The sequence below is a fragment of the Solea solea genome, chromosome 13, assembly GCF_958295425.1.
Source record: "Solea solea chromosome 13, fSolSol10.1, whole genome shotgun sequence".
In the NCBI taxonomy this organism is placed as follows: Eukaryota; Metazoa; Chordata; class Actinopteri; order Pleuronectiformes; family Soleidae; genus Solea; species Solea solea.
This window is the reverse complement of record NC_081146.1, coordinates 28,034,546-28,048,294: the sequence shown is the minus strand read 5'-3', so window position 1 is coordinate 28,048,294 and position 13,749 is coordinate 28,034,546. Positions and strand designations below refer to the sequence as shown.

The following is a 13,749-nucleotide window of genomic DNA, read 5'->3' as shown; positions in this document are numbered from 1 at the left end:
GTTTCTGAGAGTGGACTGGTTCTGATGAGTGGACTGGTTCTGATGAGTAGACTGGTTCTGAGAGTGGACTGGTTCTGATGAGTGGACTGGTTCTGATGAGTAGACTGGTTCTGAGAGTGGACTGGTTCTGATGAGTGGACTGGTTCGGATGAGTGGACTGGTTCGGATGAGTGGACTGGTTCTGAGGAGTGGACTGGTTCTCAGAGTGGACTGGTTCGGATGAGTGGACTGGTTCTGAGGAGTGGACTGGTTCTGATGAGTGGACTGGTTCTGATGAGTGGACTGGTTCTGATGAGTGGACTGGTTCTGATGAGTGGACTGGTTCTGCATCAGTCTGCTCTTTACTCAACCTGACCAGCGTTAGAATATCATGACAATAACATGATTGATTTGACCAGAACAAATGAAAGCAGTAATAAAAGACTCGCATATGATTGTCCCTGGTGGCTTGCCATACGAGCTGGAGAAGGGACCGTACCGGAAGTAAGCCTTAGCGGTACTTCCTTGTTTATACTTGAGAATGCTAGTCACAAACCATAGTCCACGGTTACCACGGTTACCACGGTTACGTATCCACGGTTACGTTCATCCGAATCGTGTCCAGAAGTGCAGCTTGTGTTTGTGCGCACATCGGCGAACACTGTTAGCATCAGTGTGTTTGCTCCGCGTTAGCTGAAGTTAGCGCTGTTAGCTGACGCCGGTGCGCGGCTTCATAACTGCCGCAAACAGCAACTCCCGGTGATCGTTGGTCGTCCGCGCGGGTCAGCGCTAACGACACGTCACGTAAACCGTAAACATTATGATGAAACACGAGAGACCGTGTTCAGAGAATCCACAGAGGCGGACTGAAGACAGGCGCCCTCTAGCGGACTGTTCAACAGGTAAGGCGATACTGAAACCCAAACACTCAACACCAGGTGCGGTTCACCGAGAGCTCGTGATGGTCACATGAAGCTTCTTTAAACCCTGAAGCGGAACCTTCCACACTAATGCGTCACTCGCATGTTAATGTGCTCACAAACCCCCTGCTGGTCAAAGACTATTAAAGGTCATGTGATCAATTTGTATCTGGAACATTTCACTTTTTGTCTAGTGTATTATGGGCTGTGTAACATGACAATACAATGGAATCTAATATTATTTGGCAAATGTTTATCAATAAAACATTACATATATGTATATGTATGTATATATATATATATATACATACATATATGTATATGTATGTATATATATATATATATATATACACTCTACCAGTCCAAAGTTTGGATACACCCTCTTGAATGCCAAGAGTGTGCATAGCAGTAATTAAAGGCAAAGGGTGGCTATTTTGAAGAATCTAAAATATAAAACATGTTTTGAGTTATTTCACACTTTTTTGTAATTACACGTGTGTTCACTCTTAGTTTTGATGCCTTCAGTGAGAATCTACAATGTAAATAGTCATGAACATAAAGAAAAACCATTAGATGAGAAGGTGTGTCCAAACTGTTGACTGGTAGTATAAGTATCTACCAGTCAAAAGTATCAGTATATATATACAGAGAGGAGTTTGTGTTAATGTGTTCACTTTGACAGCCCTGGTATACTTAACCAAGGTTATTTGTTTGTTTCACTGTTGCCTGAAGATGTCCAGCATATGTTGGGGATCAAAGAAGAAGTTCTCACTGAGCTGATCACCAGCCCTGATCAGGAGAACCCCGGGAAGCCTCGCATCAAAGAGGAAGAGGAAGAGATCTGGACCAATCAGGAGGGAGAGCATCTTCTGGAGGATGCTGATGGCAAAAAGTTCTTACTCAATATTATCTATGTGAAGACTGAAGATGATGAAGAGGAATCTCAGTATTCACATCCTCATCCAAGTCAAACTGTGGAGAGCGGAGAGATGGTGTCTCCTCCAGACACGGGCTCTGCACCTCCACCACCCATAAAAACAGAAGCTGATGGAAATGACTCGTCTGAGACTGAAGACAGTGGTGACGAGTGCAAGGAGAGTGAAGCTCCTGATAAACACCAACCCCCGGGACAGGAAGTCTGTGCAGGAGAGAAACCATTTAACTGTGATTTCTGTGGGAAAAGCTTCACAAAGAAGAGTGACGTTAAGAGACACACGATGGTCCACACAGGAGAGAAACCCTTTAGCTGTGATGTTTGTGGGGAAAGATTTACACAGAAGGCTGTTGTTAAAAGACACATGATGGTCCACACAGAAGAGAAACCATGCAGCTGTGATGTTTGTGGGAAAAGATTTGCAAAGAAGAGTGACGTGAAGAGGCACAAAATGATTCACACAGGGGAGAAACCATTCTGCTGTGATGTGTGCGGGGAAAGATTTACACAGAAGTCCATTCTCACCAGACACATGATGGTCCATTCAGAAGAGAAACCCTGCAGCTGTGACGTCTGTGGGAAAAGATTTACATACAAGTGTAACTTTATGAAACACCTGAGGGTCCACAGTGGTGACAAACCTTGTAGTTGTGATGTTTGTGGGGAAAGATTTACACTGAAGAGTTCTCTGAAGGCGCATATGAAAATTCATAGAGGAGACAAACCACAAGACTGTAATATCTGTGGGAAGAAATTTACCAAGAAAAGTAATCTGAAGAGACACATGATGGTTCATTCAGGAGAGAAACCGTTCAGCTGTGATGTTTGTGACAAAACATTTACAAGGAGGTGGCATCTTAAAATGCACATGAGAGCTCATACAGGACACAAATGAGGATGAATTCATTCATTCAGTATATGTTCTATTGCTATCTGAAGAATTCACAGATAACTAACTCATCATTGTTAACTTCTCAACTCTTCTGAGTTGAAGGGGGCGGGGACTGTTGTGAGTGCTGCGCTGCCTTTAGCAGAGTGTGTATGTGCACATGCTTTTCACCTGTTACAATTATGTTCAGTTAGACACTTGTGTGTGTGTGTGCGTGCGTGTGCGTGTGTGTGTGTGTGTGTGTGTGTGTGTGTGTGTGTGTGTGTGTGCGTGTGCGTGTGCGTGTGTGTGTGTGTGTGTGTGCGTGTGTGTGTGTGTGCGTGCGTGCGTGTGCGTGCGCAGCAGCTACAGCTTCTGTCCTGGTCCAGGAAATATCTGACCAAGCACAAGTCAGCACAGACTTCCCAATCCTGAGGATTGTACAATCTGATTGTGTCCAACACCATGAACAACATCAGCTCTTAATAATACTATTTAAAAAGCCCATAGTACTACGTTACAGTACCGATCCCTAAGTGTAAAGTAGCAGTGAATAGCATCCAACACTCAATCAGTGTTTCAGCCACAGAGTGAATGAAAAAGTAAGAGCACGACGTCTCTGTTTCCTTTGATACAGTAAATGTTTGTAGAAGTGATGAAATCAAAGCTGCTCTGTCATGAATCCACTGAATCCACTGAATCCACTGAATCCACTGAATCTCACAGTGATGGAATTGACCGGGGTCAGTGAATGTCTATTGTTGCCTCTGCTTTAAGCTCAACGCTCTCTGAACGCTGCATTAGTCACAGTCACAGTTTTCTGGCAGTAGAAAATGATTTTTGATGTAGAAAAGACGTAATAATCCATATTGTTGTGATTTTTGTCAGCCAATATTTTACAAAGAAGTCTGTTCTTAAGAGACGTGTTATCATTTATTTACAATATTAAAATACACAATATTCCATACAGTAGAGTAAATACATGGTGGGGAAAGAAGATGTTTTCACCTCATAAATAATCATGAGGTTCACTTTTCCACTCACTTTCATGACAGATATTTCAGTTTGAGTCTGACATGAAATTTGCATTGACATTGTTCTCAAATCTGTCAAAGTCTGTGTCGTGTGTGAATGTAAAACACAGTAAATAATAAATAACTGCAGTTCAGAATAAAGATGTGTTCTCAGTCTTTCTGCACCAACTTTAATAATCTCATCACTAAAAGCTGAGAACTGAAAATGATTATTCAAAATCAAATCATTGTGATTTCTAATATTATTTATTATATTTATTAATGAAATATTTGCGTCATGTCTTTCTAAAGTTCTGTGAACGTCAAACATCATGCTGTCACAGCCAGAGGCAACACTGTCTCTGAGTGAGTGAGTGAGTGAGTGAGTGATTTGAGTTTTGAGCTATTCTCTTTTATTTTATGAACACTTTGATGTAGTGTGAGAGGAAGTCTTTGTTGCTGGGATTTCAGGTTTATTCTCAGGTTTGTGTTTTTCTGTGAGTTTGTCAGTTTTTTACTAAACCTATTGGGACGTCCTTTCACAAGACTTGTGTCCTCAATGAAAGTCTCTCCTCTGTCCATCACCTCTCACCTGGAGGAGAGCCGTCATTACTCTGCTGACAAAGAAGGAAATCTACAGGACATCAAGAACTGACAGATTCTGTCTGTCTGTCTGTCTGTCTGTCTGTCTCTGTGTCTCTGTCTGTCTGTCTGTCTGTCTGTCTCTGAACAGCGATCATCATGATTGATCTTTTGATTTTCACCACATGTCCAGACAACAGTCAGTTCCTCCTCGAGTGTGAAGCACCTGCTGTATTTGAATGAACCGTCAGAAACCATGAGGAAAATGATTCCTTCTCTTTTCACTGACTTTACATTTGTTACACAAACACTGGCGTAGTTGAGTTTGCCCTCATGTTCACTTTTTGAGGAAATGGCAAACAGCATGAGAGTGACTCACTCAGTCATGTGGCGTCTCAAAAATCCATGCTGAGGTGTTTTTTTCCCCTTAGTGAATTCCACCTCTTGAAAATAAATGCCCTTAAAATGTTTGAATAAGATTTGAATGTCAGTCCTTGATTATAGAAGGGACTTGTATTATGTTTATATTATAGATTTGAAGTCAAATGCATGAAATAAATCAGAGTAAAAGTTGAAGATGCCACTTCCTCCTCTTCGTCAGCGTATGCTTGTCCTTCCCTGTGTCTGCTGCCAGAGCAGCGCTGCAGTCATGCATGTGCACACCATCTTCCTCGTGTACACCCTGTTTTTTGGTGAGTAATTCTATGATTATTCAAATGTTTAATGCTTTTAGCTGACTTTGGATGAATGCAGTAAAGGTTTGAATTTTACCAGGGAAATAAAAGTGCTGAAGCTGGAGTGAGTTTTGCAGATTGTTCCGTGACCAATGTTTCACCAAGTGCTGAGTGGATTTTGGGAACTGAAGAGGAACAGTGTGATGAGCTGGGGCATGGGGACATGAGGGACACAGTTTGTCTAATATGGCCTTGAAAATAAATGTAAGCCAGTGCTGTTGCCTCCTACATGAGCAGAGCGTAACGTTCACAGCGGTGGGTTCTAAAGCCAGAGTTTGTAATAAAACTGTCAAACAATTAAAGTATCACATTTGTATCTATTCTAAATGTCCCTTGATTTCTGTTTGTGCCATTATTTTTTCTCACTTTAATGCTCTTATCAACATAGAAAAGTGGATGCGCTTGCTTTATTGAGACAGTATCTTTGGACTTATTCCTCTTATTGTGAGAGCTGCACAATAATAAGAGAGGCTGTGTATCACCTGCAGTGTGGTTTAATGTGTTGTTGCTAGGGTTACCAACTGTCCTGTATTAGCCAGGACGTCCCATATATTGGGCCTAATTTATTTGTCCCGTACGTGTCCTCTCTTGTCCCGTACGTGTCCTCTCTTGTCCCGCTTGACTGCTAGGCTGATCTTACCACTGAATGATACGACAGCAGCAGTGCTGATCACGACACTTGAGAATCATCGACGGCACCTGTCATCATCCAATCACAGTGTGATGATGACAGGTGCCGTCCCACCTCGCGCCGGCAGAAGAGGCGGGGCTATGAGTCATATATACGTCCATAGACATACAGTATATATGTGAGTTTTTCTTTCACAAAGAAGTGAATTCCTCTATAATTTAGAGAGTTTTTGACTCAAATGTTTGTGTAAAAAGTAGAAAAAAAAGGGAATAATGTTGCATGGTTTAGTGAATTATGATCTGCTGTCGCTCACTACAGCAGCCCTGTGGACTGAGATCCAGGCCATCTCTCCTGTACCTTCAGTTCCTGACTGTGTCCAAGCTCTCGCCGGGTCCTGTGTGGTGATCCCCTGCTCTTTCACTCCTACTGCTCCTCATCCTCTCAGAGGGAGAAAGCAGAGGCTGAATGTTCGGCTGAGGTTCAGAAGTGGTGGCCTTTTATTTCCCCTGCGAGGCATCGCTTTTAACAGTGAAGATGGGAATCAGGTGAGCAGGGATTTCCAAGGACGCACATCACTCTTTGGTCAAATGACAGATGGAGACTGCTCAGTGAAGATAGAGCGCGTCACGCTGGATGACTCGCGTCTTTTTGAGATCGCTCTGAAAACAGGTGATGACTTACTCTGGGGGAAACCGCGGAGCTTCAGTGTGGATGTTGTGGGTGAGTATGGATGATGAACATGGGAGAGCACAGTGTTCTGCTGTGTGATTGAATAAGATTATATTCTAACATTACAGAAGGCTTTCATGTACGTTACCAGACTAACCCTCAGGCTAACATGTTGCATGTGTGGGTAGAGGCTCTGGGAGAGCCGAGGTGCACTGTAAAAAATAGACAGACAGTGGTTCTCATCAAGAAAAAACAAGTACACGAGCTTACAACTGATTTCTCTTTTTTAACACCGGATGGCTCATGTACACAAACAGTCACATGTTGCTTTTATTGTACATATTCTGTCGTTTGAAGAAAGACAATAATACAGTGTAATAGTAATAGTGTAATACAAAGCAATACGCTTTATAACAAATGATGGTTCGGCCACTTTGAATCTGTAGTTGTCTCTTAAACAGAGGAGGAAGATGCAGATGCTGAATTTGACTTGTTAGGTAATCTACTGTATATTTCTAGCCTCTAATCATATCACACTACACCGTCAGTGTAGTGTACCACGACACACGTTCTCATACCACGACGCACGTTCTCATACCACGACGCACGTTCTTATACCACGACGCACGTTCTCATACCACGACGCACGTTCTCATACCACGACGCACGTTCTCATAACACGACACACGTTCTCGTACCACGACACACGTTCTCATACCACGACGCACGTTCTTATACCACGACGCACGTTCTCATACCACGACGCACGTTCTCATACCACGACGCACGTTCTCATACCACGACACACGTTCTCATACCACGACGCACGTTCTCGTACCACGACACACGTTCTCATACCACGACGCACGTTCTCATACCACGACGCACGTTCTCATACCACGACGCACGTTCTTATACCACGACGCACGTTCTCATACCACGACGCACGTTCTCATACCACGACGCACGTTCTCATACCACGACGCACGTTCTTATACCACGACGCACGTTCTCATACCACGACGCACGTTCTCATACCACGACACCACGACGCACGTTCTCATACCACGACGCACGTTCTCATACCACGACGCACGTTCTCATACCACGACGCACGTTCTCGTACCACGACGCACGTTCTCGTACCACGACGCACGTTCTCGTACCACGACACACGTTCTCATACCACGACGCACGTTCTCATACCACGACGCACGTTCTCATACCACGACACACGTTCTCATACCACGACGCACGTTCTTATACCACGACGCACGTTCTCATACCACGACACCACGACGCACGTTCTCATACCACGACGCACGTTCTCACACCACGACGCACGTTCTCACACCACGACGCACGTTCTCATACCACGACGCACGTTCTCATACCACGACGCACGTTCTCACACCACGACGCACGTTCTCACACCACGACGCACGTTCTCATACCACGACGCACGTTCTCACACCACAACGCACGTTCTCATACCACAACGCACGTTCTCATACCACAACGCACGTTCTCATACCACAACGCACGTTCTCATACCACGACGCACGTTCTTATACCACGACGTTCTCATACCACGACGCACGTTCTCATACCACGACGCACGTTCTTATACCACGACGCACGTTCTCATACCACGACGCACGTTCTCATACCACGACGCACGTTCTTACACCACGACGCACGTTCTCATACCACGACGCACGTTCTCATACCACGACGCACGTTCTTATACCACGACGCACGTTCTTATCATTATCTCTGAAGCACCGTCACCATTTAGTAAGAAAACCACACACACACACACATGAGTCAGGGACAGAACATGAGTAAGAACACACAGCAGCAGTAAAAGTGGATGATTGTGATATTTCCACTCGGACAGACTCTCCTGAGGCTCCTGTTATCAGTGGAACGCTGGCAGCCACAGAGGGACAGCAGATCACCTTAAACTGCTCTGCCAGCTATCACTGCCCCTCCACTCCTCCCATACTTCAGTGGAACTGGGAAAGAGGAGTCCAGCTCCACAGCCCTGAAGCTGGGGCGGTACAGACCCTCTCTCTGGAGCCGCATGGACTGATGCTCCTGGCCCCTCTGACTTTTACTGTGACACACCAGGTGAAACCCAGGCTCAGGTGTGAGGTCATCTACCCAGGGGTCAAATCACTGGCCACTTTCAAGGATGTTCATGTGACATGTAAGCATAGTAGTGACTGTTTCTGTTGACACACTTTCTTTACGCCTCATTTAATCTCTTTTTTTGTGGGTGTGTTCAGTTCCACCACAGGAAGTGCAGGTTCAGATCCTGTCGTTGCGGGTGCACGAGGGGGGAAACGCTCTGTTGGTGTGCTCATGCAAAGCTGACCCTCCAGTGTCCGAGTACCACTGGTCCTACATTCAACATGGCCGCACAGTGAACCTCCCTCAGCGCGCTCACACGGTCCGTGTGCACAATGTGACTCGAGACACGAGAGTCCGCTGCTCAGCGCGGAACCTGATTGGTCGAGGAGAGTCCCGGCTGACGCCGCTCAACATACAATGTAATCCCGTCTCCTGATGCAACTGCTGCTGCTGCTGCTGCTCATGGACATGTTGTGACTGTAGATGAATGAATGAATGAATGAATGAATGATGATGATGAACATTTTCAACAGACGTTTGTTTTAGCTGTGACTCTGTGGGCGTGGTTACGACATACTTGGTGCAGAGTTGTTCTCAGTGGTTCTCTCTGTCTCAGGCTCTGACAGTAAATCCTGATCCTGTTTAGACCTGGTACTGATGTATGTTCTGAGGGATCTAGTTCCATGCAGATCCTGCTAAGTAGATCAGATCTGATCACAGAACCCGCAGCTGTCATGCTCTGCAGATACGTCCAGCGACGACACCTTTTGGTCCAACTGCAGATTCTACGACAAACGGGAAGCGATCCCAAATGTTTTTTAGAGGCGGGTTTAATACATGACAGCAGAGAAGTGACATCCAACAGCGTTTCTATACATTTGATCCGGTTGTTTCTGCTCCATGGACCTCTAAAGCCATTAGACACTGTTACTACATAAAACTACGAGCATGGTTGTTGACAACATCACTTCATACACCTCACACTGACAGAGGCTCCATCTCAGTGTCAGTGGGGACTTACTTAATCAAATGAATGCCTGATTAAGACTGTTAGGGAAACTAACGTCTCATTCATTCTCCTGCAGCAAAGTCCATACAGAAAATCAATGATTGTGCACAGGAGCCATCGATCTACTGTTGTCTGCAAATCTTTTATTCTGTGACTTTTAAATCGGCTTTTTTTCATTATGTGACACAAACAAAGAGTTAGCAGTAGAGTTAAAAACAGGGATTTTCTCTATGACCTTTGGTGTGGTAGAGTGAGTGGTTTACAAACGCTGTCTGACAGCCAGATAAAACTCTCAGAGTGGTTTCATGCAGAGCACTGACCCTTCACAAAGATGCACTCTTCCTTTTAATTGTAAGTAAAGGACAAAACAAGATTTTTATAGATTTCATTAGTTTAAAAGTTTTTTGTTTTTTTTGAACGTCGACCAACAACAGCCTTAAAAGAAAAGTTCAACACTTTCATACTGACGATACTTTCCTTCATGTCACGATTTAGAGGAAAGAACATATGACTGAGCAGCCTCTCTGGACAGGCCACTGACCACAGGAAGCTACTGATGCTTTTACTGCTTCCATCACAGTAAGTCAACGTCTTTTCTGTCCTCCAGATAAACCAGCCATCGTCCATCTGTCCTCCACCTGTTTAGTCCAGGACATGGAGCTGTTGTGTCACTGTTCAGTTGACTCCAACCCCAAATCTGTGGTGACCTGGAGCATTAACGGGACGGTCCCACCTCGTGATTACAACACGTCTGTGACTTCAGAGCCTCACCTGCAAACAGCTTCCCTGAGGGGCCCAATGGTCCGCCCCATGACCGTCATCTGCTTCGCTGTCAACGCACTCGGAAACGACTCCTTGGTTTTACTGCAGGGAGGCGAAGGTGTGTTCACACCACTGTTTTTCACACTGTGCTGCTCTTGTGTGTTCACACTGACACCTGTGCTGTGTTCCTCGCCGCTGTGTCAAGAGACAACGAAATAGGTCAAGTTTGAGTGAAGATGGACATTCGACTGAGGTCATGCAAATGTCAGCTGATACAAAGAATGTTCACTTTAGTACAAATGAAGCTGCAGCCTGTGTCACTGTCAGTCAGCTGTAGAACTGAACGACTCTTGCACATTGGATGATGGATGGATGATGGATGGATGATGTAATGTAGCTGTAGCTGACAAACACCTTATGTGTCAGTTCCTCATAACGTGACACTTCAACCTGAACTATCCCTTTAAGTCAGGAAAAATCATGTGCCTCCACCTTTCTCTTCTCTCTTGTGTCCTTTTCTCTAACATCAACTGTCCTCATGTCCTCATTCATCTTTAAACGTCTCTGTGTTCTTCCTCTTTTCTTCCTGCCCAACAGCTTCATCTTCATCATCCTTCGTGCAGTGTAATCACTAACTGCACATGATCCAACCGTTCAGCCTGAGCTGTCCCTGGAATAGAGCTGAGCAATATAAGTGCTTCATATTGAGCGATATCGATAACTATTGATACATTTTCATGACCTTTTAAAAATAATAATTTGAACACTTTTATTCCTTTAATCCCTTCAGTAATCAGTCAAAAACAGTAATGTTTCAAACTAAACTGGAAGCATGTCCTTGGATCAGTGACGTCTTTGTAAGGAGTGTCTCCACATGTAGCAGCAGATGATGTTGATGTCCAGAGGATGTGAGCGATGACGATGGGTCAATAAGTTTGTTGTTAATAAGTATGAAGCTCTGTGTGCGGACGGTCGTCTGGTGTTTATTGTTTGTTTGACAGTTTGGACTTTAAATAAGTTTACTACCACTCTCCTCACTCTCCTCACTCCTCACTCTCCTCACTCTCCTCACTCTCCTCTCTCCGCTCACTCTCCTCTCTCCTCCCTCTCCTCTCTCCTCTCTCCTCTCTCCTCACTCTGCTCACTCTCCTCGATGTTCACACACTGTTGTTGTGAGTGAGAGACAGCTGCTCAGTGATTGGCTGTCTGTCAGCCTCTCTACAGGTCGTAAACATGGTTGCTACGTGGTTACGAGGGAGGGACTGAGTCTGTTGATGTAACCAAACGTGCTGAGTCTATGTTTCTAGCGTGTTTGAGTGACTTTATTGAACCTTTTTTCCGTTGATATCGTGGATATGCATCGTGTCTATCGGCGTTTCACTTTTGCTGCTTCCTTGTGTCACACGTCGGCCCTGACACTCATCTCCACTCATCCAGCACTCTCTTCTTTTGTGTTGTTCTCTTGAATGATTAGAAACCATAATCCATGTTGTTCTGCTCATGATGAAGTTTAGTTTAACATGATATGTTCATCCTTTAACCTGCAGTGTCAGCACATTTGTGGTGGTTGGTGATTCCTGCTGTGGTCGTTTGCTCCGTCATATTCCTTCTCTCTGTTGTTTTCTGTTGCTGCCGAAGGAGAGCTGCAAAGTATGTGAAGCACATTATTTGAATGATGACTGAAATGATTGAAAAGTGTTCCATACTGCAGGAGTCACACACTTCACTTCCTCTGCTCCTGTTAGAGATGTCCTGAATGCACACCTGGCTGTTTACCCTGAGGGGATGGAGATTTGTCAGGACAGGATGCCTCTGTACATTAACTGCACAGAAGTCACTCATATCTACACCAACGGCAGCTACCAGCTTGTGTACCAGAACTGCACGCCACTTTTTGTCCACAGTAACAACGTATTGAATTTGTTGATTCTTGATCATTTTGAATTACCTTGCCCAAAACCTCAAAATCTTACATTTCTGAATGTTCACATTTCCTGCATTTACAGATTCATCCCGTGGCCAGAAGAGGTGAGGAGAGACGAAAGAGAAGAAGAGAAGAATCATTAAGTGCAGACAGACACGCTGCTATGGGAGTCAGATTCACAAGAGAGGAGCAGGCTGATGCAGAAACAGCTGTTTACCTGGAGATCCTCTGACTCTGATGCAGGAAAATGACACCCATTCTCAAATGAATGGTAATCCATATGTTTGTGTAGTTGTTAGTACATTCTCATTCATGCACTCTGAACTCTTGAATAACAAGAGGTGGTGGATCTCTAATATACGGTGGCCCTGAAGACCCAACACAAATACAAAAGCCAATGGACAGGCCTTTAAAAAGCCCAAACAAATGAATTCATGAATCAAACTGCCTTCTGATTTCAGCTTTTACTCCCAGGTATTTACATCTGATCGGATTCACAACATAGAATGCTAGACAAAAGTTCATCTTTTGTCTCATGATCATCTTTTGTCTCGTATTCATCTTTTGTCTCGTATTCATCTTTTGTCTCGTATTCATCTTTTGTCTCATATTCATCTTTTGTCTCGTATTCATCTTTTGTCTCGTATTCATCTTTTGTCTCATATTCATCTTTTGTCTCATGATCATCTTTTGTCTCGTATTCATCTTTTGTCTCGTATTCATCTTTTGTCTCGTGTTCATCTTTTGTCTCATGATCATCTTTTGTCTCGTGTTCATCTTTTGTCTCATGTTCATCTTTTGTCTCATGTTCATCTTTTGTCTCATATTCATCTTTTGTCTCATGTTCATCTTATGTCTCGTGTTCATCTTTTGTCTCGTGTTCATCTTTTGTCTCATGTTCATCTTTTGTCTCATGTTCTCCTATTGTCTCATATTCATCTTTTGTCTCATATTCATCTTTTGTCTCGTATTCATCTTTTGTCTCATATTCATCTTTTGTCTCATGTTCATCTTTTGTCTCATGTTCATCTTTTGTCTCATGTTCTCATGTCTCATGATCATCTTTTGTCTCATGTTCTCCTTTTGTCTCATGTTCATCTTTTGTCTCATATTCATCTTTTGTCTCATATTCATCTTTTGTCTCATGTTCTCCTATTGTCTCATATTCATCTTTTGTCTCATATTCATCTTTTGTCTCATATTCATCTTTTGTCTCATGTTCATCTTTTGTCTCATGTTCATCTTTTGTCTCATGTTCATCTTTTGTCTCATGTTCATCTTTTGTCTCATGTTCATCTTTTGTCTCATATTCATCTTTTGTCTCATGTTTATCTTTTGTCTCATATTCATCTTTTGTCTCATGTTCATCTTTTGTCTCATGTTCATCTTTTGTCTCATGTTCATCTTTTGTCTCATGTTCATCTTTTGTCTCATGATCATCTTTTGTCTCATATTCATCTTTTGTCTCATATTCATCTTTTGTCTCATGTTCTCCTTTTGTCTCATGTTCTCATGTCTCATGATCATCTTTTGTCTCATGTTCTCCTTTTGTCTCATGTTCATCTTTTGTCTCATGTTCTCCTATTGT

General features: G+C 43.7%; 1 protein-coding gene across 1 annotated transcript; it reads left to right on the top strand.

Annotated features, from left to right (window-relative positions):
* The first annotated feature begins 309 nt into the window (after positions 1–309).
* On the top strand, positions 310–12,847 carry LOC131471911 (sialoadhesin). The gene is made up of 9 exons (XM_058648710.1): positions 310–881; positions 1,632–4,988; positions 5,980–6,381; positions 8,231–8,542; positions 8,622–8,885; positions 10,083–10,355; positions 11,785–11,887; positions 11,983–12,148; positions 12,244–12,847. The coding sequence occupies exons 2-9, from the start codon at positions 4,874–4,876 to the stop codon at positions 12,391–12,393; spliced, it is 1,785 nt and encodes a 594-aa protein (XP_058504693.1). The 5' UTR covers positions 310–881; positions 1,632–4,873; the 3' UTR covers positions 12,394–12,847.
* The last annotated feature ends 902 nt before the right edge of the window (positions 12,848–13,749 follow it).